The sequence below is a fragment of the Ovis canadensis genome, chromosome 14 (genome assembly GCF_042477335.2).
Source record: "Ovis canadensis isolate MfBH-ARS-UI-01 breed Bighorn chromosome 14, ARS-UI_OviCan_v2, whole genome shotgun sequence".
NCBI lineage: Eukaryota > Metazoa > Chordata > Mammalia > Artiodactyla > Bovidae > Ovis > Ovis canadensis.
Genome location: NC_091258.1, coordinates 76,086,054 through 76,107,593, shown reverse-complemented (window position 1 = coordinate 76,107,593; position 21,540 = coordinate 76,086,054). Strand labels below are relative to the sequence as shown.

At 55.2% G+C, this 21,540-nt stretch overlaps 1 protein-coding gene across 2 annotated transcripts; it reads right to left on the bottom strand.

The window, feature by feature from the left end:
* Positions 1-394: 394 nt before the first annotated feature.
* On the bottom strand, positions 395-21,030 carry PRKCG (protein kinase C gamma). Of its 2 annotated transcripts, XM_069549438.1 has the most exons (19): positions 20,907-21,030; positions 19,358-19,465; positions 18,952-18,983; positions 17,892-17,974; positions 13,669-13,780; positions 13,371-13,502; positions 12,474-12,630; positions 11,728-11,862; positions 11,339-11,426; positions 10,810-10,839; positions 7,227-7,379; positions 6,722-6,910; positions 5,652-5,743; positions 5,497-5,559; positions 5,224-5,362; positions 4,145-4,225; positions 2,903-3,010; positions 1,390-1,530; positions 395-1,288 (listed from the first exon to the last, which is right to left on the bottom strand). In XM_069549438.1, exons 5-19 carry the CDS (start codon positions 13,679-13,681, stop codon positions 1,100-1,102), a joined length of 1,710 nt encoding a protein of 569 aa, XP_069405539.1. In that variant the 5' UTR covers positions 13,682-13,780; positions 17,892-17,974; positions 18,952-18,983; positions 19,358-19,465; positions 20,907-21,030; the 3' UTR covers positions 395-1,099. The 2 variants fall into 2 exon arrangements, with proteins under 2 accessions (XP_069405539.1, XP_069405537.1); XM_069549436.1 differs by lacking the exon at positions 20,907-21,030 and having other exon boundaries at positions 19,358-19,784.
* Positions 21,031-21,540: the final 510 nt, after the last annotated feature.

Here is a 21,540-nt window from a genome sequence, read left to right as displayed (position 1 = left end):
CTCTCAATGGCGGGGCTGCCTTTCCTCCTCCCTCTTCCGACTTCCCGGCCTCTGGGTCTCAGCGTGTCCTGTGTGTGCCTGGGAGCTTTACCTTGCTCTGGGCAAATGGGTGCGTGCCTGTGTCTCTGTGCTCCCGATCTCTGCCTGACACGCTCGGTTGTCTGTGCGTACAACTGCCTGTCCCTTCACGTGTCCACTTTGGTCCTCTCTCTGGGTCTCTGCTGTTTGCTGACACGCCGTACCTTCTCTCACTTAATGGGTCTCTGCGTTTCCCCCCGCCTCTCTCTGCAGCCCTCTACTCAGCCTCTCTGTGTGTGTGTGTTCCTATGTACAGCCATTGTCCCACCTCCATCCCCCTTCATTCTCCAAGCTTAGAAGAAAAACATCCGAACACTTGAGCATCAGCATCCCAAGTTTATTCTCCAGCAGCTGCGGCCGGGCGGAAGAGGGGGCACAGAGAGTCCCGAGAGTGGCAGGCATTTGGGTAGAGGGGGGGTTCCGAGCAGGACTGGAGGAGCCATGCGGTGATGGGTCTAGGGGTGGGGGAGCCTAGGACAAAAGCTGACGGAGAACAGGGGCGGGGAATATCTTCCATACGTCCCAGGAATCCCTAGAGCGCAGGACAGGAGCACTGGAGCAAGGGGGCACAGCCTCCCACTTACTCCGGAACTGGAGCGGAGGTGGGTGGGGCCTCGGAGGTGGGGGGATGTTCTGGAATCCTAGTCTAGAACAGCCCACCCCATGAGACTATTTCCCAGGAAGAAGAAGGAAAAACAAAACGAAACAGAAAAAGAAGGAGAATTGGGATGGTGTTGATGGTTCTGTAAGTTGATGGAACAGAGTCCAGGACGCTCAGGCAGGTCAGAATCTAGGGCTCAACAGCAGCAGAATCTAGCACACGGTAAGACTCTAGAGATCGCATTGGGAGTTCGGAATGCCAGGAACGCTTGTGCGGGGCGGCTAAAACCCGGGGGTTGGGGCAGAGGCCAGAACGCCGGGAGCCAGATCTAGAATTGGAAAGGGGGGTGGCATGGTGAGGCAGGGCCAAGGCCGGGGCGGAGGAGGGAGCCGTGGGGACGCCTGGTGGCGGCAGGTGGGATTACATGACTGGCACAGGCGTTGGGCTGATAGGGCTGCGGGCATCCGGGTGCACGAAATCGGGGTTGACATAGGTGAAGCCCTGGAACTCGGCCTGGTCGATGCTGGCCAGAACCAGGCGGTCAGGGGGGGTCAGCGCCGGGGCCGCCCGAGTGAAGAACTTGTCAAAGTTCTCGCCGCTGCGGCCACACTGTGGGAAACACCGGGAGGGAAACATGAAGAGTCGGAACGCAATGCGTGGCTGATCCACCCTCTTAGGGGCCAGCGTGTTGTTCCCGGGAGGGGACTGACCGGGCGGGGTCTGAACGGAGGCGCGATCTCTAATCGTTCCAGCCTGTCCCAGTCGATCCAGCGGAAAAAGCCGTGAGCACGGATGGTGGGCTCTCCATCGGGGCCCGAGCCCAGGCGCTTGGCCGGGTGCTTGGTGAGGAACTGCAGGGAACACAGAGAGAGAGACGGACAGACAGACAGTGTCCCAGACAAGGAGGCCCAGAGAAAGACGGGGGTGGAGGAGGCGGGGAAGACCAGGAAGGAGGAATAGGGAGAGACAAGCACAGAGTTCCAGAAAGAGAAGAACCAACAGTGGGGGGTGGGGGGGTGCAGAGATGGGGTGGGGGGAGGGTGCAGAGATGGGGTGGGGTGGAGAGAGGGAGAGAGAAAGAGGAGAAGGGGGGATAGATGAGATGGGGTAGATGAAACTCAAACCCAGAGACCCAGGGACAGACAAAGAAAGGAGCAAGATCGGGGTGTGAAGGTGTGAGCGGCAGAGAAACCCAGAAAGAGAGGAAGACGATCCGGAAAACATCCCAGAGGGAAAGTGGCAGAGAAGGAGAAGGTGGGAGAGAGAAGACCCGGAGAAAAGGGGGAACAGAGACCCAGAAAGAGGGGAAAGACTCAGCGGGGAGAACAGAGAAGGAAGGAGGAGATAGGAGGAGAGAGAAGGGAGAAGATGGGAAGGGGTGGGGGAGACGGAAGCCCACAAAGAGAGGAGGGTGGAGACCCAGGAAACAAGCACCCAGAGAGAGGGATGAAGACCCCATATGAAGGAGGAGACTCAGAGAAAGAGGAAGATGGAGATCCAGAAAAAGAAGACAAGAGAGACCCAGAAGGAGGATTGTGTGTGTGTGTGTGTGTGTGTGTATGTGTGTGAAGGGGGTTTGTTGAGAAGGTAATAGAGTCCCAGAAAGAGGAGGGCGAAGATGGAAAAGGTGAACAGAGATCCCAAAAGACACAGAAAAAGAAAAAAACAAGGCAATCACACAGAAAGCCCCATCATGTGCAGATGGAGGCAGGGCAATGGGACAAAAGCCGAGAGAGAGATGTGGTCAGAGAGACGTGGAGACAGGAGCTCGAAGCAGAAGCCTGCTAACATTTGCTGTAGGCTAGGGTCCTTCTCCTGCCTTAGCGCCCCAACCCCGGAGGAGGAGGCGGTGGCTCCCAGAGTTTCGGTGACTTGCCCCAGATCCCACAGGAGGAAAAGTGGCAGGAGTTAGGTTCGACTGATCCGCTTGGCTCAGCGCTGCCTGCCCCGAGCTGCGGGGCGGGGGGGTGGGGGGGGGGTGGGTGGCGGATACAGGACAGGGTAGAGGCCTCCCTTGGACTGCCTGGGGCAGCAAGGCAGGGTGTGATTGTTCTAACAAGATCGGTGTGCTATATAAGCTTTTTCAGCAGATGGGAGTAAAACGACTTGAGGAGTGGGAGCCTTTTCCTAATGTGCAGAGACACTGCGTGGGCAGTCCTGAATGGCAGCCGTGGGGCGTGTGGGTGCTGGGCCTGGAGAATCTGGAAGTCAGGGGGCTCTCACCCCCTTGCAGATGGCCACAGCTTCCCGGGAAAGCGACTTGGGGTAGGTGACAGTTTGTTCCATGATCGCCTGAAACAGCTCCTCCTCGTCTTCTCCATCAAAGGGGGGCTAAGAAAGTAGAGGCGTTAAAGAGTCAGAGGCCTGACTACCTGGCCCCACCTTCTTGCCCTCACTGCCCACCACAAGCAGAGCCCGCCCCGGGCGGCAGGGCGGTGGGGGTGCCAATTGCTAGAGAAAAAGGTGACCAGACCGCCAAAGCTATGTCTTTCCCACTCTCAGAGGCTCTTGTTTTCTATCTCAGATGCTTCAGCTCTCTGCACCTCTCTGCTGCTCTGCCTCTCTTTATCTGCTATGTAAATCAGCAAGGTGTTAATTAGGCAATGTGTCATTTAAATAGAAGAGAGAAAAACTGCAAGAAAAAGCTGTAAAAGCACTTTCTTGGCTGGATGAGTGGCCTCCAGTCTTCTCGGATTTGGAAAAGCAGTATCCAGACAAAGATTCTAATGTGGGGTCTAGGTAGTCTGTTTCTACAACTGAGTGGGGCGTCCTTGAATTTGGATGGGAAAAAAACGTGCATCCTTATTTTTTGGAATCTAAAATTGAAATTCAGCCTTATAAATGTAGGAAAGAAACCCCAGCAGTAGTAGTTGTGACTTTATCACTGATGGAAATCACTGATATTTTCTTATCATATAAGAGTTGCAGATATCTCAAAAAAAAAAAAAAAAAGAAAAACCAGTCATCTCTACTTTAAAATTACTGACAGGCCTTCCTACTTACTTCCTATTCCTGTGAGATATTACTATTTAATACCATTTAAGTCATTAGTAGGAAATCACATATAAGTCCATATTCTAATACCCTTAGACAATCATACACATTTAAGTTAAATTCATTTACGTGGTTAAATTAGATTCAATTAAGCCTTTAACATTTTGATAGCCAGATTTCAATATGATTGACTTCTTCTGTAATGCTACTGTCTTATTTCATGTATTTAAAAGCATTGTTCTGAGAAAGAGATCCAAGGCACAAAAGGGGGGAAGAACCCCTAGCCTGTGGGAAGTTACTGTTTCAGAACCATGGAGAGCTCTCTTCTATTTGACGGCTTTCCCCATGGCTTCCTACACTCTGCCTAAAGACATCCCTTCCTGACCTGCTCCTGCTGAGACAGGCCATGTAACAGGTGGCACCCTTCCGAGTTGCCTTTAGCCAAACCAGCCTCTCCCCAGCGACTCTTACCTGTCCCGCCAACATCTCATAGAGCAGAACCCCAAAGGACCACCAATCAACAGACTTCCCATAGGGTTGGTAGGCAATGATCTAGAAGGGGAGGGAGGAAGGTGAGAAGCTGTCATTCATGTTTTAAGAAACACAAGTGGGCCCCTCTAGCATCACCACCTGGAAACCCTACCCAACTTTAAATGGTTTCAGCACAAACTTTTCCCACTCAGAATGCTTTGGCTCCATCCTTTGGAACATTTGAGAAGCAGATTCTACCTACTCAGAACATTCCTCTGGTTCCAATATAAAGACGATTTAAGCACTAAGTTGCAAGTTCCGCCCACCCTCTAGAATATCTAGATAACTGAACTCTCTCCTTACAATGTCAGGTGCACAGCACAGAACTTCAGAGACCAGAGTCTTAAATCTGGACACATACCAGATTCTTGACTGTTTAAAGATAGTTGTTGCCAGCCCTGAAGAATTCCAGCCACAACAGACCAGAGTCAGAGGCAGGAAGGTGTGTGTATTTTTCAAAATCTTCCCAGGTGATGCTGATCAGCAGCTATGTTTTGAGACCATTGGCACTGGTTACTCAGGCAGTAGCACCGAGTCACCAGGAAAGATCAGGGACACCAACATCAACCCCACCTCTCCCAGGGAGAAAAGTCGGGACCTGCTCTTCCTCTGCTTACATACAGTCAGACCATTAGCTCCACCCCCCAACCAAGAGCAGATTCTTGCCCACTTGAAATATTCAGGGGGCAGCCTCCACAAGCCTCATGTTCTAGTGGGATGGGTCCCACCCCCTCAGAGTACACTGGGACTCTTCCCCCAGCTTCTTAGAACGGTCCAGTAACAGGTCCTGTTCTCCAGAACATTAGGTCCTGCTCTTTCAGAACATTCACCCACAAGTCCTGCCCACTTTGCCTATTTAGAGACCCAGCCCTGCCCACTTACAACACTCACACAGTTGGAACAGTCCATGACTCCCGTGGAGACCCCGGGGTCAGTTCCCCACATTAGGAACACTAGCCCCCCAGGCATATCCATGCAGCGAGCGTGGAAAGCGCTAAGAGCGGCGGAGGTGGGGCTACCTCGGGGGCTATGTAGTCCGGGGTCCCGCAGAAGGTGCGCGTGGTGCTCCCGGGAAAGACATTCTCCTTACACATGCCGAAGTCGGTGATTTTGATGTGCCCTTCGGCATCCAGCATCACATTGTCCAGTTTCAGATCCCTGCGGGTGGGTTGGGGTGGAGTGGGTAGGAATTGCAGGAAGGGGAGAGTTCAGCAGCCTGGAGCCGTGAAGTTCGAATCCCTTCCCTTCTAGGGGGTCCGATTCCCTCCACTGAAAACCCGGGAACTGCTCACCGATAGATAATGCCCTGGTTATGGAGGAAGAAGAGGCCGATGGCGATTTCTGCAGCGTAGAACCTGGACGAGGGGACGGGGGGGTCAGGAGGCTAGAGGCAGGACACCGCTCCCTTCCGCTTTACCCCCACCCACCTCTCTTGGTCAAGACTTACGCTGCGTGGGGTTCCTTAAACTTGCCCAGCTGTTGAATGTGGTACATCAAGTCGCCCCCGGTGACATACTCCATCACAAAATACAGGCGATCCTGGGGAGGGGGTGGACGGGGGCTTAGAGGCAAGGGCACGCCCACCAGGGGAGGGAAACGTCCATTACTGCCCACTCCAGACCAACGTGGAAGGCTCGGGCCCATGCAATCAGAATTCCAGAGCAACTGTCCACGCCTACCCGCCATCACAGAATGTCCACCCACTCCATCCTCTGTTACTCTGAACTGTCGGGTGTTCCCCTCCTCCCTTTCCCGGATTTAAGATTGAGGTCCACCGTTTGCTTGAAATTTCAGGGAAACTGAAACCTCTTTCCATATCCACTCACGCACACATGCAGTCTTGGCCACCTGCTAGGGACCAAAGCTGTTCAGGCTTCACTTGCGAATGATACTAACTTTTAAATTATTTTTTTAATTTTTGGCTGCACCTTGCCGGCTTGCAGGGATCTTAATTCTCCAACCAGGGATCGAACCCAGGCCCCCTGCAGTGGAAGTATGGAGTCCTAACCACTAGACCAGAAAGGAATTCCCAATACTAATTAAAAAAAAAAAATCCAGGAAGCTGGCTACGCCCACTCAGAGCTCTTCAAAGTAGAGTCACGCCCTCTCTAACCTCTGACAGTTTTGACTTGTTGTCCCATTTCAGTCTTCGGAAACGCCTTATTTCTGATGACTCCTTAACTAAGAACCCACGAGTGACAGCCTCATCACGCAGAGCCCAGTTCACTCAGGAGAAGTTCTCCACGCACTCCTTTACTCCAGAAACACCCACTCAACCCCTAGGGAGTTCAGGCCACGCCCCCTCCGGCTCCCAGACCTCTGGCCACACCCTCCACGCCCCTTGCGTGCTGGCCACACCCACTGAGGAGCCAGCCACGCCCCTTCAGAGTCCACCGAGCTCTTCTGCCCTCCCCCAACTCAGATTCTCAAATCCAGTGCTGAATGCATCTAGGGACTGGTGGGGGGTGGAGATGAGGCAGGGCCCCTGAGCCAGCCTGGGGCCCTATCCTTTCGCACCGGGGTCTGGAAGGTGGAGTGAAGCTGGGTGAGGAAGTGCGGCCGGCCTCCGGGGCCTCGGCCCCCCAGGGCCAGCACACGTTTCTCCACCAGGGTGCAGTCCACATCGTCATCCTGGACGATCACGTCTTTCTTCAGGATCTTGATGGCGTAGAGCTCATCGGAGCCCCGGCGCTCGGCCAGCATCACCTAGGGACAGAGGCCTAGTCCATCTTGGGAACCCAGAGTGCTGGTCCCTAGCCTTCCCTTTCAAGGAGACAAAGAAACAGAATCCCGGCTGCCCCCTCTCACTCTCAGGGGACCAGGTGCCCTGATGTCGTCAGCCACTCCTTCAGGGCAAGTATCCACATCTTTAGGCCTTTTCTCTCCAGGAACTCAAGAGGCCCCATCAAACCATCTTTGGGGCTCAGAAGCCTAGTCTCCCCCCAACCCTGATTTCATCTCTAAGAAACTCGACCCCTCCCCCAGACATCCACCCCTTCCCCCAGAGCCCCAGGAATCCAACCTTCCCAAAACTGCCTTTTCCTAGAACCATGAGGAAGCTGAAGTCGGAGATGTGCAGTCGTCCAGGGCTGGCCCCAAAAAAACAGCGCTTGGAGTCGGTGGGACTGGGGGATGGGGAGGGGATAGGAGACGAAGAGGGACCCGTCCGCACCCTCTGCGAGAAAGGGGAGACATGCCGAGTTAGTCAGACCCCGGAAGGGGATAAGGGGGTGCCCCTCAGAGAGACAGCATCCAGGGAAAAAAGGGAAGGGGAGAGAGACAAACGGAAAGATGGAGAAAGAAGAATGCTGTTTCCACACCCATCTTTGGTTTAGGGACTTTTTCTGACTTCCCATAGCCTGCAGGTTTTATTGGGCTTTCTTTGTGGCTCAGACAGTAAAGAATCTGCCTACAGTGTAGGAGACCTGGGTTTGATCCCTAGGTCAGGAAGATCCCCTGAAATGGCAACCCATTCCAGTATTCTTGCCTGGAAAATCTCATGGACAAAAGGGGCTGGCAAGCTACAGTCCATGGGTTCGCAGAGTTGGACATGACTGAACAGTTAACACTAGACTTCCCAGGTGGCACTAGTGGTAAAGAATCTGCCTGACAATGCGGGAGACATCAGAGATGTGAGTTCGATCCCTGGGTCGGGAAGATCCCCTGGAGGAGGGCATGGCAACCCAGTCCAGGATTCTTGCCTGGGAAATCCCATGGACAGAAGAGCCTGGCAGGCTTCAGTCTCAAAGCGTCAGACACAACTGAAGAGACTCAGCACGCTTGCCTGGAGAGTTAGGTATTCAGCTAGCACTTAGCTTACTATATGCCATCAATCCTCCCCATCAGCACCACTACCCGATCTCCCATCTCAGAGAAGCTAAGTAACTTGCCCAAAGTCACACAGCAGGTAAAAAGCAGAGCCAGCAATCAAAACTCATTAATGCCAGCGACTGTCTCCCTCCTTTGTGCTTCTCCACCATCACCCACCAGGTGGCTTGGGTCTGGAGCCGAGTGCTGAATGCAGGTCCTGCACTTCTAACTTCAGAGCACATCCAGCACCTGAACACGCTTACCATAATTGCCTCCCTGGGCCAAGCCACCAGGAACTCACCTCGACCTCCACGACGCCTTCTTCCTCCTCCTCCCCTCAGCTCTCGACACAGAGGCAGTCCTGGTGTCCAAACCAAGACCATCTCGGGCCACCTTTTGTGGCCTCCCATTTCACTCGGTCTATTTATTACTAAAAAAAATGAACTTATTTAGGTGCGCTAGGTCTCAGCTGCGGCACATGGGATCTAGTTCCCCGACTAGCGATTGAACCCAGACTTTGCTGGCTTGCTTCCACCTCAGGGCCTTTGCATGTGACTGTCCCTCCACTGGGAGGGCTTTCCGCTATCCTTACGGCTCACTGTTTCATTTCCTTTATGTCTTTGCCCAGTGGTCACTTTCTCGGTGAAGCCTTTCCTGCTTATTGTAAAATCTCACAGAACAGCACTCCCTATCTTTAGCGCTTGTTTTTCTCCATAGTCATTCATCATTGTCTAACACAGGATCATCAACGCCTTCATTTTGTTTAATGTCTTCCTCCCAGGAGAGCAGGAGTGTATTTCCCCACCCCACCCCCCTTCTAGTTTGCTGCTATATCCCCAGTGATTAGAACCATGCCTGGCACACAGAGGGCTCAAGTAAAAATATGTTGTTTTGAAAGAAGCAATGACAGAGAGAAAGTGTTAGTCGCTCAGTCTTAGCCGATTCTTTGGGACCCCGTGGACTGCAGCCTGCCAGACTTCTCTATCCGTAGAATTCTGCAGGCAAGAATACTGGAGTGGGTTTGCCCTTCTCTACTCCAGGGAATCTTTCCCACCCAGGGGTCAAACCTTCGTCCCCTGAGCTGCAAGGCAGACTCTTTACTGTCTGAGCGACCAGGGAAGAGAGAGAGAGGGCACATCCTTGGCCGGGAAATCTGTCCTCCTTCTCCTTTACCCTAGGAATCCTGTACTTCCCGTTGATGAAGTTTTTCTCTGACTTTCCCAGGTCTTGCCAGAGGTTTAGGAGTCCCCAGTGCCCGAGGCCATCTCCATGATCAAATACATTCGTTCTCTATCTGTAACTTTCATTGAAAGAGGAGCTCCCCAGGGAATGGCCTGATTCTACTCCCAGAATAGGGCTTGACTTATGTAAAACTTCAGGAAATAGGTGTTCAGGAAGTGGGGAAAAAAAAAAAAAACCCCAATGGAGGAGAGAAAGGCCACAGTGAGAAATGGACAGAAAAACTCAAGGAGCAATTCAGGTGTCCCTTCCTCAGGAAAGTCCTCCCTGATCACCTCCCCTGGGCCCTGCCAGACTGGGTTAACCTCTGTGCTTCTTGGGTGCCCTGGTAGTTTAGTCGCTAAGTCGTGTCTGACTCTTGTGACTCCAGGGACTGTAGCCCGCCAGGCCTTCTCTGTCCATGGGATTCTCCAGGCAAGAATACTAGAGTGGGTTGCCATTTCCTGCTCCAGGAGATCTTCCCTACCCAGGGATTATCCTGGGCAGGAAACCTGTGAAACTGAAAGCCCCGCAGACACACCAGGCTCTTTCAGCCACGCCCTTGGGAATTCCTCAGCCGCCTTTGGCTTTTCCAGTTCACAGGCTGATGCTGTTCTGGGGGTGGCCCTGCACGGTCCTCATCCAACAAGAGAGGGTCCTTAGGGGCCACTCGAGGGGGGACACACCCACAAAGTCAGGATCAGAGAAGGGCCTGGGTCTGCAAGAGCCCCTTTCCTGAACCTTTCCAGGGTGGAATGACAAACGCTACTGGCCACCTCATGGAGAGGCGCACAGTGGGGTGGAGGCCTGGGGGATTGTGGGCCCATCCAAGGCCAGTTGGAAGACTTCACTTCATACATACAAGGCTTGGCTGAGAGAGCACCGGAGGCTATGGTTCCACACAAGTCACTAGACACAGAGTCACAGAGGCTGGGTAAGGCCTTGGTAAGATCCTGACCTTTGCTCCCCAAGGTTGATTCAGCCCAGAGGGGAGTCAGGGCACAATGGAAGCTCCCCAAGGGTACCAGTAGCAGCAGGGTCACCGGGATCCTCCCATCGGCTGTGCTCCTACCATCCCCCACAATAGTAACGCTGAAAACTGCAAAGCGATGGCATAAAGACACTTGCCTTGGGAGCTGCAGGTGGCTAGAGGACCCTATTTTGGATCTGTATCCCCTAGAGCTCTGCTCCTCCTCCAGGGCCAGGAAGAAACAGAAGTGTAGCCACAGAATCCGAGAACCACAGGCCCAGAATGACAGGCCACAGAATTCCAGAGCCAGGCCCCACAGTCCATGGAATGCCAGAAACACAGGACCCAGAACTGATAGCTACAGGGCCCCAGAGCCTCAGGACTGTGGGCCCTTGAATCTAAGGAATCTGTGATGCTGTCCCTACCTTGGGGAGTTGCCTGAGGGTCAGACTGACCTCCAGAGTGCTCCGATTACTCAGCAAACACAAGACCTAGGTATGGTATGCGTTCCACCCACGCGTGTGGAAATGCAGACAGATATGAGAGGGATGAGATACAGACCACGGGACTGAAGCTGCCTCCAACCCAAGCCTCTGGCTCTTCTCACCTCGTATAGTTCCAAGGGGTAGTTACAGGCCTGAGGGAGAAGAAAGTCAGAGTCAGAGCCTCCTGGGAGCGGTAGGCGACGGCCCTGAAGCAGGGAAGAGGGGGCCCCCCGACCCCCAAGCCACGGGGATAGATGTGTGTGCGTGTTAGTTGCTCAGTCGTGTCCGACTCCTAGCGACCCCACGGACTGTAGCCCACCAGGCTCTTCTGTCCATGGGGTTCCCCAGGCAAGAGTACTCCTCCTCCAGGGGATCTTCCCGACCCAGGACTGAACCCGCCTCTCCTGTGTTTCCTGCATTGGCAGGAGGGTTCTTTACCACTAGCACCACCCGGGAAGTCCTGGGGATGGATAGGAATTCTAATTCCCAGCACTCCCTTAGAAAAGCAGAAAGGACTCCAGGGTCTTCTGGGAATTTTCGTCCCCGGACCAGTGGGCAAGCAGTGATGGAGTCTGGGGAAGGCCAGCTCTGAACTGTGGGAGGCTGCGCTCCCCCAGGGTTTGGAGGCTGGGGAAGCCAGGGCCTGGGTACCTCGAACTTCTGGAGGAGGTTGCAGTTGTCGGCGTCAGCCACCGGCACATTGTAATACTCGCCCTCCTCCTGGTTCAGTAACTTGTACCTGACATACAGACGGAGACCAGAGCGGGAGGGAGGGGGGAGGTTGGGAAGACAGATGGGGCGGGGGGGGGGGGCACCCAAGGGAGAGGCAGAGACATCAGAAGGGGGGAAGAGATGGAGAGACGCAGATAGCGAAAGAAACAGTGAGATAAGAAGAGAGGGACCGGGGAAGGGGGGGCGCGGGGGGGAGGATAAAACAGCCCAGTGAGGCCGAGATGATGGCGTCCTGGCGGGGAGGGACCACACCCCCGGGACGGAGGCGCGGATGTCGGCGCCGAGCCCCGCCCCCGTCCGCCCCTCACCAGCCGTCCACGGGCGCCTTGAGCAGCTCCGAGACGCCGAAGGACATGGCGCCCATGAAGTCGTTTCGGGAGGTCCGGTCCCAGTCCCACACCTCCACGCTGAGCCGGCGTTCCACGTCCCCCGGCTTCAGGTTGCTGCGGGGAGAGCGGGGCGCAGTGAGGGGCCAGCTCGTGGCTCCCCGACCTCCGCATCCTGGATGCTGGCGGAGCCGGCAAACCTCCTGAGCTGCGGCCCCTTTCCTGCTCTGCGGAGTGTCTTCCCACCCCTGGTCCTCCCGAAGAGGGTCCCTCTCCCTGCCTGGGCCCAGAGTCAACCTAGCCGGCTTTCCCAGTCCCCTCCCTGGCCTTCCGCATCCCTGCCTCTCGGCTTTTCTCTCCGGATCTCTCCTATTCTCCCTCCAGAACCATCCTGTCTTTCCCTTAGCTGGCTTCTCTTTCTCTTCCTGCCGCCCACCTATCACACCCCGCCCCATGCCGTCTGTGTCTCTCCCTGGGTTTATGTTTCGCTCTCTGAGTCTGAGGGTCTGCCTAATCTCTCTGATCTCTGTCTTAGCTCTAAAACGGTCACCTTCTGTGTCTCCATCCCTCTTCCTCAGTCACTTCATTTTCTCCGCCCACCGCCTTCTTCCCCCTGTGCGGGACTCCTCCTATCCTAACACCTGCCCTCTGTAGTCTTGTGGGCCACTAGGACTCTCAGATCGTTCTCTGTTAGTCATCACCGGGCCTCCCCTGCACCCGAGACTCACAACACAAAGGTCTCGTTCCACACAGGGTTTAGCGTGGCTTTCACCGTGCGGGTCTTCTGTTTGGTCAAATTCCGAGGGTCTGGGATGAGCTTCAGCTTCACATAGGGATCGGAGAGACCATTGGGGTCCATTGGGATGAGGTTCCGGGCCTCGCCAACTGAGCGGGGAGGTGGAGGAGGGCAGATGGGGTTAAGATCCAGGGAGAGGCCCCGGAGCCTTCCCCCAGCCAGCAGTCACGAATTCCAATCTCTCAACTTCCTCTTCCGTGACCCATGTGTTTTGTTTCCTTTTCTTTCTTTTTTAAAAAATCTTTTGCTTCTCCACCCAGAAGATGGGGTATGAAGCCCTTTCCCCAGCCAGTGACCCAGAAATCAAATCCAAAGCCCCTGGCTCCCTTAGGATCCTGGCCCTATCACCAGTGCATGCATGCTAAATCACTTCAGTAGTGTCTGACTCTGCGACCCCATGGACTGTAGCCCGCCAGGCTTCTCTATGCGTGAGTTTCTCCAGGCAAGAATACTGGAATGGGTTGCCATGCCCTCCTCCAGGGGATCTTCTCAACTCAGGGATGGAACCCGGGACTCTTTTGTCTCCCATACCACTTGGGAAGCCATACAGTAAACCGGAACCTCACTTGGGACCAGTTATTCTCTCCTCTGCACCCGTCTCCTCCCCCAGGACCTTGATGCCTAGAACAGCCATCACGAGAGGCAAGGCTGGAGACCAGGGGCCTCGAGCAGAAAGGGGCATGGCCGTGTGGCGCTCAGCCTGTGCGGGCAGGGTCAGCAGTGTGGGCGTGACCTTCGCGAGGGGGCGTGGCTTTCCTGGATCGGTGAGTGACTTGACCCAGTCTCTGGGAAGAAAGGGGCGGGGCCAGGCGAGGAGGCGGGGTCTCACCCGTAACGTGGATCTCATCGGAAGTGGGCGCCCGGATCTCCAGCTGCAGGCGCCCCCGGCGCTCCGTGTGGTCCACGCCGCACAGAGAGGGCACGCTGCGCACACAGCGCCGGTGCACGTTCATCTCGCAGCCTGGTTGGGGTTGGGGGGGACAGAACTGGAAGGTGGGACTGTGGGTCTCACCTTTAACTCCAGACTCCACTTCCCCTCCTCCACTCCCCCCACTACCACGCGCGTTACTGAGACCCAGACTCTGCGCCTTTGCAGGGGCCCCGAAGCGCGGGGCTCGCAGACTCACAAGAACACTTCATGCCCTGGTGCACCAGCCCGTAGAGCAGGGAGCCACAGTGGTCGCAGAAGGTGGGGCTGCTGTAGCTGTGCAGACGGAACTTGTGCTTGTTCCGGGGATCCTGGCGTGGGGGGAGGTCGGGAGGAGTCGGTCAGAAGCGGGGGCCAGAGGGGGTCCTGAACAAGCACCCCCCCTCCAACTCTTCAGCCCTGTTCTCCCAGGCTTCCTGCTGTTCCGCCTCACTCATTCACTCTCCAGTATTTATGGAGCACCTACTGTGTGCCTGGCACTTTTCTTGGTGCGACGACCCAGCCCCTGAGCAAAGCCAATAAAAACTGCAGTCCGTGTGGACTTTACTTTCTACTGGAGGGAGACAGAAAATGAACACGACAAATAAAATATATAGGGCCTTCCCTGGTGGTGCAGTGGTTAAGACTCTGCCTTCCTGTGCAGGGGGTGCCTGTTCCATCCCTGGTGGGGGGGTGGGGGTGGGGAAGACCCACATGCCTTGGGGCCAAAAAATCAAAACCCAAGACAGAAGCAATACTGTGACAAAATTCCATAAAGACTTTAACAAATAGCCCCCATTAAAAAAATCCTAGAATATATAGTGTGAGGTATGGATATAGGTGCTCTGGACAGAGATGGAGCAGGGATGCACATTATCGGGGATGCGGGGGGGGGATTGAAATGTGAAATAGAGTGATCAAGGAAGGTTGTACCAACAAGGTGGAATATGGGAAGAATCTGAAGGAAGTGGAGGCTTCCAAGATCCCACAGTCCCTACCCCATAGTCTTCCACAAGCGGTTCTCTGAGGACTTGTGGGCCACCATGAACCCCAGGTTATTCATGGTCAGCCTCTTTCAATGTCTGCCCAGTGATGACCAGCCTTCTCTGAGCCCCTTGTGGGATGCAGACTATGCCCGGTCAGTTTTAGGGACCCAGGTATCCCAAAGATTAAGTGTAAACCACACAGCAGGGGCTGGTATGTGCAGGGTCTGGTTGAATGTGCTTGGTAGTGTTACTACTATCATTACTGCCATGGTTATTGCTAGCGATTTTATTGCAGTCCCCACATAGCCCTGGGTTTCATCAAGAGCTGGGCCATTTCCCAGTTGTGTGATTTCACGTACATGCCCAGTTTTGAGCCTCAGTGTCTTGATCTGCCTAATGGAAATAAACAATCTGTATCTTGAAGCAGTGCTTATAGCTCAATTTCAATTAAGCATGAATTTAAGACACCAGGAAAAGCATTCCTCTTTCCACCCTCAGCAATGTCTGGGTATGAAATAATTTGATATTTGCGTTTTTCTAAGCGGGCTTCCCTGATGGCTCAGATGGTAAAGAATCTGCCTGCAGTGCAGGAGACCTGGGTTTGATTTCGGGGTGGGGGAGATCCCTTGCAGACAGCAATGGCTACCTACTCCAGTATTCTTGTCTGGAGAGTCCCATGGACAGAGGAGCCTGGTGGGCTACCATCCATGGGTCGGAAAGAGTCAGACACAAATGAGTGATGAACACTTTGGGGCTTCCCTGGTGGGTCAGATGGTAAAGAATCTGCCTGCAATGCAGGAGACCCGGATTTGATTTTCTGTGAGTGCGTTGCAAGAGTTTTATAGGGTGAAAATTCAAGATCTTCTTAGGATTTTATTTTGAAGTTTAGTGGGGATTGAATTGTACTTGGGTGAGGAAAGGTGTTGGCAGTTGCATGCTCTGAACCTCTAAAGACCTTCAGCTGACCCAAGCTCCCAGTGTTCCTGCCACACGAAATGAGATGCTGTGGCTGAAAATTCCCAGCAGGGTACCTGACATGGGAGCTGCTGTGGTTATTCTCAGGGTGAAAGTAGCTATTAAAAAAGGAGACAGTACTGGGGTTCCGATTAGGAAGATTAGGGTTCAAATTTTGACTCTGCCCACGACCCGGCTGTGTGATCTTCCCTCACACCACCCTTTTGAGAAATTCAGGGAGCCTCCCCATAAAATGGGACTGTGAGTCCTCCCTGAAAGGGTTCTTGTGCAAACGGAATGCAATCATGCATCTTGAGCCCTGAGCACTTCTTAAGCCCTTGATCTGTGTTGCTGACAAGAATAAAAGCTTAATGCTTCACAGAGAAAAAAGAAAGCCAGATACAGAGGAAAGGCCTTGTCCACACTATTTCCCTTCGTTTCCTCACCAAGAATAGTAACAATTTTACAATGATAAAAATTAGTATTTTGCCTTTTGCTACATACCAGGTATTCATACCCAAGGAGTTGGCTTATTCGGTCCTTAAAACAATGCTATCAGATAAGGGCATGGGTATTAAACCCCATTTTACAGACAAGGAATTCCAGAGCTGCAGAGAGGTAAATTAACTTCTGGAAGGCCACAGAACCAACACACGGTGCAGGCGGGACTCAAGCCCAGGTGTCCCGGCCCAAGAGCCTCCGTTAGATGGGGCCAGGAACAATACCTAACTTTATAAGCTGCTGAGAAGATTCATTCTTACGCTATATACAAGATCCCTGTTAAGTGCATGCAGTGAGCCCTGGGTAAATCAGATGGAGTGTTTGGTGGTGGTGGAGGTGGACAGTGAAGGCAGCAAATGATACGTGTAGGTGCTGGGAGACAGTGGAGCTCAATCTATGTTCTTGGAAGTCGCATCCTCTAAACTTCAGTTTTCTTGACCTGACAAGCTGGCAAAATGCCTCATGGACTTCCGTGGTGTGCTCTCTCTCTTTCTCAATCCGCCTCTTTCTCCATCTGCTAACCATAAAACCATCTCCAACTCTGTGTCAAACCCTGGGCTAGTCTCATGCTGCCTGACTTCACTAAACTGTCAAAACAAGCCTGGGGGCGTCTAGATTGATGCCTATCCCACACGGGAGCCCTAACTATAGGCGGCTGTTTCTCTTTTTTTGGCTGCTCTGCGTGGCATGTGGGATCTTAGTTCCCTGACCAGGGATTGAACCTGCGCCATCTCCAGTGGGAGTGTGGAGTCAACCATTGGATCAGGGAAATCCTACAGGTGGCTATTTATTAATTCAAATTAAGCAGGATTTTTTGGCGAAGAAAATGGCAACCCACTCCAGTATTCTTGCCTGGAGAATCCCATGGACAGAGGAGCCTGGTGGGTTACAGTACAAGGGGGTCGCAAAGAGCCCGACATGACTTAGCGACTAAACCAAGCAGGATTTTAAACTACCGTCCCTCGGCCGCTAGCTATGGTGGTTGGCAGCTGGACGACAAAGATACAGAATGCTTCCCTCACGCTGGAAAGTTCTCCAGGTCAGCACTAGATGGCAGCCCCACTTTACAGAGGGTGAAACTGAGGCTCACAGAGAGGAGCCCCAGGGCCAGACAGAGAGCGAAGGAGGGATCAGGGGTGGGCATGGAGGGTGGACAGTTCTTGTCAGCCCCCTGATGTTGGGGGTGGAGAGGAGGGAGAGAATGGTTGTCTGTATCTGTGTGTGTGTATATGGGGGACGCGTGCATGCACGTATGAGTGTGCAACATGGGGGAATTTGTGTGTGTGTGTGTGCACACAGGGGTCTAATATGCATCCATATGTGTGTGCACATGGGTGTCTGTGTGTGCCAGAGGGGGCGTCTATAAGTGCACATATGTGGGTGCGTGTATATGACAAGATCTCTTGGGCTTCCTTCTCTCAGCACCTGCTAAGCGGTTTCCTGTATCTGCCATTTTCTACCCTAGTTTCCCTTTCTGAGTGTCTGCCCCTCCGTCTCTGAGTTTGTCTCTCCCAGTCTTTCTGGGTTCCCTTTTCCTTCCTCCCATGTTGCTGACTCTGTTCCACTGCTCTGGCTCTCTCCCCCCTCCCCCAATCTGCCTGGGTCTCTTTTTTTCTGCATCTCTGGGCGTTCTCTCTCTGTCCTATCTCAGGATCTCAGTGCTTGCATCAATTTCCCTCTCTCTGTCTCTCTCTCTGCCCCTCATCCTTCTGTTTTCTAAATCTCTTGACTCCTGGATCACAGCCGACCTCCTCCAGCGCCGAGGTCCCCTCACCCGGCCTCCTCTCTGTCCCCTACCTGGGTCCCCAGCCAGTCTCGGTCCCCTCTCATTCCCCCTTTCCAGGCCAAGGGCAGGGAATCTGGGCCAGACTAGCTCTCCCTATCTCTCCAGCCCCCCTCCCCTCCCAGCCTTAAAAATAGCAGGAGAAATTGGGACGGACGCCGAGGGGGTGAGGGCGGGGGCGCGGCCCGAGGAGGGAGAACCGGGTGTCCGGGCACTCACGTCTGTCTGGGGGCCCTTCCCAGCGCCTGGACACTCGAAGGTCACAAACTCGTGGCATCGTCGATGAACCACAAAACTGCAGACTGAAGGCGAAAATCATAGAGACCCAGAGCGGAGCGAGACCCCAGTGGTCAGAAAATCAGAAAGAGGGGAGACCCAGACAGAAAGAAACCCAGGAGAGAGGGATCTCCATAGGGTTCAACACAGAGAAAAATCAGAGACCTTGACAGGCAGAGAGAGACAGAGAGACACCGAAAGACAGAGATTCTAAAGGAGGACCCAGGGGAAGAAACAGAGATGCAGAGAATCACGGAAACAGAGAAATACAGAGCGCCCAGTGCCTACACACAGCCAAAGACGAGACAGAGACACAGGCAGAGACAGAGAGAGAAGGAGACACAGAGAGGGCGAGAGATGGAGACAGGAAGCAGGATCCACGGACAGAGATTAAAAAGTGAAGAGCGAGGCAGGCAGACTAGAAGGGAGGAGACAGAGTGGTCCTTCAACAGAACGGAGGGAGAGCATCAACTTGGGCAGAAGTGAGTCTAGGGGCGACGCCGGCGGCCGCCCCGCTCCCTGACTCAGTCTGCTCTCAGCAGCAGCAGCTGGCACTTTAGGACTCGCCCCCCTCCCCCAGCCCCCTATCTGCCGGCCCCACCCAGCCCCCACCCGCCCATCGGTGACCCCACCCGGCCTGCCCCTTGCTAGGACGGGTGTTGTCATGGCAACGGCAGTCTGGGGGGGCTCTGACTTTGCATCTCCAGCCCCCCTTCAGCTCCCCTTTTCCAAATCTCCCTGTTCCCATGGCAACAGATTCTCCAAATATCTGTCCCCACCTGGAGCCGGCCGAGGGAGGGGCCCCCAGTGCCACCTCCGCGGTGGCCCCGCCGTCAGAGCTCCCCCCCCACCACTGCAGGCAGTGTCTCTGCCACACCCCCCGCCCCGGGCTCCCCCGCGCCTCTCTGGGGACCAGCGAACGCGCGTGCCAAGCAGCCTAGGCTGCGGGTCCCCAGCCTCCACCCTCCCGAGGGTCCCAGGAGTCCAGGTCCCCTGCTCTTACCTTGACACTGCAGGCCCTGCTTTCCAATCCCCCTGTGAGAGTCAAGGATCTGAGGTCAGTGCAGAAGAGGGTGCTGGACCCCCTCTCCTCTGCGGGTCGTGGGAGGCCCGCGTACTCCCACCCCCTCCCGTCGGACCCAGCAGTCTGAACCCCAGCTAGCCTCCTCTTCTCAGGACCCCGAAATCCTGCCCCCTTCGTCGTGTCCCTCTTCTTTCAGACCCAGGAGCCCAGGCCCCCAGCCTCTTCCTTCGGACCCGGAAGGCCAGGACCCCCGCCTCCCTCTCTCTGACCCAGGAGTGCCGGCCCCTAACCTGCGCCCAGCCTGGGGCCAGGAGGCAGGGCCGCAGCCCCCTCTTTCCTGCTCGTTAAGGGTCCGCGTCCCCCGGGGCCCCAGCCCCTCCCTCACCATATGAAGTCAGTGCAGTGGCTGCAAAAGGTCGGCTGCTTGAAGAAGCGAGCGGTGAACTTGTGGCTCTTGACCTCATGGACCACCTTCTGCCTCAGAGCCCCCTTTCTGCAAAACAGGGGCCGGGGTCCGCCCTCTGAATCGCCTCCGCCGGGGCCCAGGCCGGACATGGCCCCCGGAACGTAGCAGGGACCGGGATCCTGCCTGTCTGGGGAAACAGGTGGAAGGGCGACTAGCCGGAGGCTCGGCAGGACAGAAGAGCCGGCGGGAGATGCCGCGGCGGGAGTGAGAGGGGCGAGGCACCTCCAGGAGCCGAGCGCGCGGGGCCGGGAGCGGAGCCCCGGGGCGCGCCGGCTCCGCCAGGGGGAGCGAGAGCCGAGAGCACGGGCGTGGAGGAGCCGGAGGCACGGGCGGCGGCGGTGGTGGGAGCTCCGGCTCCAGCACCTGCTGAAATGTGGGAGCCCCGGGCGGGGGGAGGCGTTGCCATGACGACCGAGGGGCGGGGTTTCGGCTTAAAGGCGTCCCCCTACCTTCCTGGAGAGCCCAGGGACTATGCCCTACGTCTCCAACACACACACGGGCGCACACCCACTCCAGAGGCCGGGTGAAGGGGGGGAGGCATCCTCTGAGCTGTGTCCTGCCCCCTCCCTAATCTGCCGCGCGGCCCCTTCCCGACCCCCTCCAGGGTGCCGCGGCGACTCCTGTGAGCCCACCGCAACTCCGCTAGAATCTCCGTCTGACTGTGTCTCCGTTTCATTGCACAAACTTTGTATTGATGCTAAGATCCAACGGTGAGCAGGAGGGAGTCTTGACGTCTCACTTTTTCGGATGTCACCCAAGTTTCGAGTTCTCCCTCTGGGCTTCTTGTGATTTTTGTACGTCTGTGTCTCTCTCCGGGAGTGTCCCTTTCCCTCGGCCTCTGTCCCTCTCCCTGTATCCCTAGCTTTCTCTCTGTCTCTCTGGTTGGGTCTGGGTTCCTTCCCTTGTCTCTGAGAATTCCTGTTTTTATTTCTCTCTTCTTCGCTGTGTGTCTCCATCTACGTTTGTCACTCCTCCTGTGGACCACCCCCCTCCTGGGTCTTGGTGTGTCTCTCTCTCACTCCAAGTCTGTCTCCCTGAATCTCTTCTTCTCCCTCCGTCTCTGTCTCTGTGGAGCTCTGTTTCCCCTTTCCTCCGTGTCTCTCTCCCTGTCTCATTCTCTATGTTCTCTTCTTTCTGGTTCTTTGCATTTCTCTCCCCTGGTCTTTGCAGATGCTTTCTCTCTGTCCCTCCCCGTTCCTCTGTGCTTGTTCCTCCCTGACCACTCTCTGACTCTGTGAGTCTCTATCCATTGCTGGGGGTCTCTCTCTGAATATTTAAGCTGATCTCTCTCCTTTTCCTTCTCTCCTCTCCAGCTCTATCTTCTTGTCCCTTCTTCACCCACTCTGTATGTCTCTCTGTCTCTGTGAATCCCTCTCAGCTCGGGGACGAGGGGGTGGGTGGAAGGTCTTTCCCTCCCTCCATGTGTCTCACTGATTCAGTCTGTCGCCCCCCGCCGGCTCTGAAATACCCTGGGCATTTCCGTCCGGGGGTTGGGAGGGTCTCTCCGAACGTTTGGCCCGGTCAGGTTTCCTCCTGTCTTCCCCTCCGTCTCCCCACCGGAGTCTCTGCTTCTCTCTGGAGGCAGTCTGTCCCTCCCCGGGCTTCAGAGCACTTCCCAGTTCCGGCTCCTTGGGGGTGGGAGGGGAGGAGAGGCAGGTTCTGTTACCAAGGGCAACCACGGCCGGGCCGGACTGCGAGGCGCAATGCACTCTGGGACTTGTAGTCTGGGCCTGCGGATCGCCTGTTCTGGTATGGCGTCTGAGAACTTTCTTTCCCGGCATGCCCCGCGAAATGGGGCGTGGCGCTGCGGCGAGCCGGGGGCGCGAGATGCCCACTGCACGTTCTCTGGGACTCGTGGGGGTCGGGGAGTCAGCGAATCCGAGTATTAAACCCCCAAACGTGGGGGTCACTGGCTTTCCAGCCGCTTCCAGGCGTCCGCCGTCCCCCAGGATAGAGGCTAGGGTGCGGGGGTGGCCCCGAAAACGGACCTAGGAACCCCACCACGCTCTGTTCTAGTTCGGCTTGGGTTCTTCTCGAATTGCCAGCATAGCACCCTTAGTCCTACAGCTGTTCTGATGCATTCCAGAAGAGGGCCAAGCGTC

What these genes read in the sequence shown, in the direction of transcription:
- PRKCG (XM_069549436.1), bottom strand. Translation starts at nt 19,527, where the DNA reads ATGTCCGGCCTGGGCCCCGGCGGAGGCGATTCAGAGGGCGGACCCCGG. An exon ending in CGATGAGATCCACGTTACGG is followed by an intron (nt 12,631 to 13,370) that starts GTGAGACCCCGC and finishes CTCCCCGCTCAG; the next exon opens with TTGGCGAGGCCCGGAACCTC. An exon ending in ACTCCACCTTCCAGACCCCG is followed by an intron (nt 5,744 to 6,721) that starts GTGCGAAAGGAT and finishes CCCCCTCCCCAG; the next exon opens with GATCGCCTGTATTTTGTGAT.